The sequence below is a fragment of the Oncorhynchus gorbuscha genome, linkage group LG05, assembly GCF_021184085.1.
Source record: "Oncorhynchus gorbuscha isolate QuinsamMale2020 ecotype Even-year linkage group LG05, OgorEven_v1.0, whole genome shotgun sequence".
Lineage (NCBI taxonomy): Eukaryota > Metazoa > Chordata > Actinopteri > Salmoniformes > Salmonidae > Oncorhynchus > Oncorhynchus gorbuscha.
The window spans coordinates 66,605,925-66,609,108 of NC_060177.1; the positions used below are offsets into that span (position 1 = coordinate 66,605,925).

General features: G+C 41.7%; 1 protein-coding gene across 1 annotated transcript; it reads left to right on the forward strand.

The window, feature by feature from the left end:
* The first annotated feature begins 575 nt into the window (after window positions 1-575).
* Window positions 576-2,489, forward strand: rilpl2 (Rab interacting lysosomal protein-like 2). Its single transcript, XM_046348655.1, has 4 exons — window positions 576-1,058; window positions 1,205-1,356; window positions 1,455-1,592; window positions 2,065-2,489. The coding sequence occupies exons 1-4, from the start codon at window positions 765-767 to the stop codon at window positions 2,084-2,086; spliced, it is 606 nt and encodes a 201-aa protein (XP_046204611.1). The 5' UTR covers window positions 576-764; the 3' UTR covers window positions 2,087-2,489.
* Window positions 2,490-3,184: the final 695 nt, after the last annotated feature.

Below are 3,184 nucleotides of genomic sequence, written 5' to 3' on the forward strand. Positions count from 1 at the left end.
GACTATTTGTGATGTGAATATGTTCACCCGTTTTCAATGCATGCTCAATATTAATTGTAGACAGTTAAAAATATGAAATGGGAAATTTTTTAATTTTTTATTTATTTCACCTTTATTTAACCAGGTAGGCTAGTTGAGAATAAGTTCTAATTTACAACTGCGACCTGGCCAAGATAAAGCATAGCAGTGTGAACAGACAACAACAGAGTTACACATGTTTTAATGCCTGTCAGTTCTTGCATTAAAATGTGAGATATTTTGGCCTTGTTCAATTTGATAGTTTTATCCCTGATTTTTCAGGTGCCTCTGCAAACTTTGAGACCCCCAAAGCCCCCCGGGTTGACGGAATGTCAATCAAACTTCGAAATTCACAGTATAGTGTTGAAAATACCGGGGAAATATCACGTGCTGTTTCACCTGATTAGTGTGTCCCTACTGAATTATGCGCATGGCTTCACCTGTCGCCAGGGAAACTTTCATCTTGTTTACAAGCGGCGGGGAACAGGCCATTGCTATTGGTTTATTTGTATGCCACTTATAGACTGGATACAGCAAGTCAACCATTCAAATTTAGAAAGAGGAGGGTTTATTCAGCTAGCCTACTACCGGTAACTTGAAGTGGCTACTGTAGCATGCATGGAACTTAACTTAAAGTTCACAAGTATCTTGTATGTTAAACGTCACAGCGCTCGATTTGAGAAATCGGTCCCACCGTTTTAGAAAACAACTTTTGTTGAATTTAGTGCGTCTTTGGAGTACGAGCAATGGAAGAATTGAGCGAGTCTTCACCCGCTTTGGCGTTCGAGAAGGAAGCATTTGAGCTGACGGTGGAAGATGTTTATGACATTTCATACGTGATTGGCAGAGATTTGCTGAAAATAAGTACTACAGGTGAGGAAGTCTCCGATTTGCAATTCAAAATTGTCCGGGTTTTGGAGATGTTTGAAACGTTAGTGAATAAGTATAACCTGTCATTGGAGGAGCTGAAAATGGAACGAGACAACTTGAAGAGTGAACTGGATAGAATCTTGAGAGAAAGTTCTGCCGGGCAGGAAGCGGTGAGTTTGATCTTTTCAAACCGGGAAACTAACTAACGTCTGTCAGGGTATGTTCAAGAATGTTGTAACGTTTCACTGGGTTGCTATACACTACTGTGCAACATACAGTTGTGGACTCCTTTTTAAAAAAATCAATATGTTCTCAGCAAACACTAGGACCAAACAAACTGGTGGTGGACCTGAAAGATCCCAATAGACCACGCTTCACAATGCAGGAGCTGAAGGAGGTGCTTCAGGAGAGGAACCAGCTCAAGGCCCAGCTACTGGTGGCGCAAGAAGAGTTGCAACTCTACAAGAGGTAGAATACACAACCAGACTTGACCAGTTTGTTTCCCATGCAAACTGCACCATCTCACCCCAACCCACACAAAAATGTAATGTGCTTTGTACTTGCAGTGGGATGCTGCCACAGAGTGAGCAAGCCATGGTAGAGGTTGACTTAGTATCTTCATCTCCTTCAAAACCTGTTCCTGACACAACAGATGAGTCTAAAGAAGAGGAACCTAACGAAGGAATGACCACCATCAGAAAGCTGTGAGCAATTAGCTTTTTTCACCACTCCACTTTGCATAATCATAGTGAATTGCAAGAAGAGCATGCAGTATGACATGGTTTATTTACACCCTGAAAACAAGTATTTCAGAGACAACCATAGTATCACACAGGAGACAACCAGGTGGTTTGTTCTCACGGTCTGTCTCTGCCCTCGTAATGACCTGCTTGTGACCAGCTGGCTGTGTTTGTGCTGATGCTGTGTGATTGGGAGAATCTGACTGAAGAGGGGGAAAGCGAGAGCTGATACCACTTCACCAAGCCAGCTCCGCTGCAGTTGTCAGTATTGTTATTGTCGGACTTGCGTGACTCAGTCAAGCCTCGGCTGACACTGCAAATTCACTCAATCCCCCGTCGCCTCCTCTAAGACTAGTAACGTCCAGGGATGTACATTGTGTTGTCAAACTATTTGCAGAGCAAGTTCTCTAAAACTAATTCTTATTTCTTTTTGTAGGTTTTCATTCAGACGGAAATAAGGACAACCTATGAGAACAAGGACCTAAGACATTACTAATGATAAACCAAACATTTTTATGCACATGCTTTCTATCAATGCTTTGTATTAGATCAGTTGTTTTCAGAAATGAATGGAAATGTTTTTAACTGGAATAATTTTGCTTTTGAAACTAACTCTGTTGTCTTTTTATAGATTTAACTGTTGTCATTAATACAGGTATGGGAAAATGACTCTGCTCATTAAGGTCAAATAACATGGTACAGGCCAATGATTTATCCAGTGCATTCAGAAAGTATTCAGACCCCTTACAGCCTTACTCTTAAATTGTCCCCCCAATCTACACACAATACCCCATAATGACAAAGTGGATTTTTAGACATGTTTTCAAATGTATTCAAGTGGAAATATAATTTACATAAGTATTCAGAGGCTCGTTACTCAGTACTTTGTTGAAGCACCTTTGGCAGGGATTACAGCCTTGAGTCTCCCTGGGTATGATGCTACAAGCTTGGCACACCTGTATTTGGGGAGTTTCTCCCATTCTTCTCTGCAGATCCTCTCAAGCTGTTAGATTGGATGGGGAGTGTTGCTGCACAGCTATTTTAAGGTTTCTCCAGAGATGTTCAAGTCTGGACTCTGGCTGGGCCACTCAAAGATATTCAGAGACATATCCCTAAGCCACTTCTGTGTTGTCTTTGCTGTGTGCTTAGGGTCATTGGCCCGTTGGAAGGTGAACCTTCAACCCAGTGAGTGCTCTGGAGCAGGGTTTTGTCAAGGATCTCTGTACTTAGCTCCATTCATCTTTCCGGGGGGTGTAGAAGCCACCGCGTGCCCATTTTGGCAATCCTACACAATTGTAAAAACAAATTAATTGTCCCACAGTGGTGTCATAATACCCATAAAGTCTAGCGGTCAAACAGGGAAATGGTTCCAATTGTTTTTCCACCGTTCATTTTTCTCATATGGGATTATAGAAACAGTAAAGGGGTGTGTCATGAAGGCTTACCCTGGCGTGACATTTTAAATTGCTTTCAGGCAAGTTGACTGAAATATTTTGTGCTATTTACTGACTCAAATGCTAATTAGCATCAAAGTAGACATCATGCAAGACCTGCAC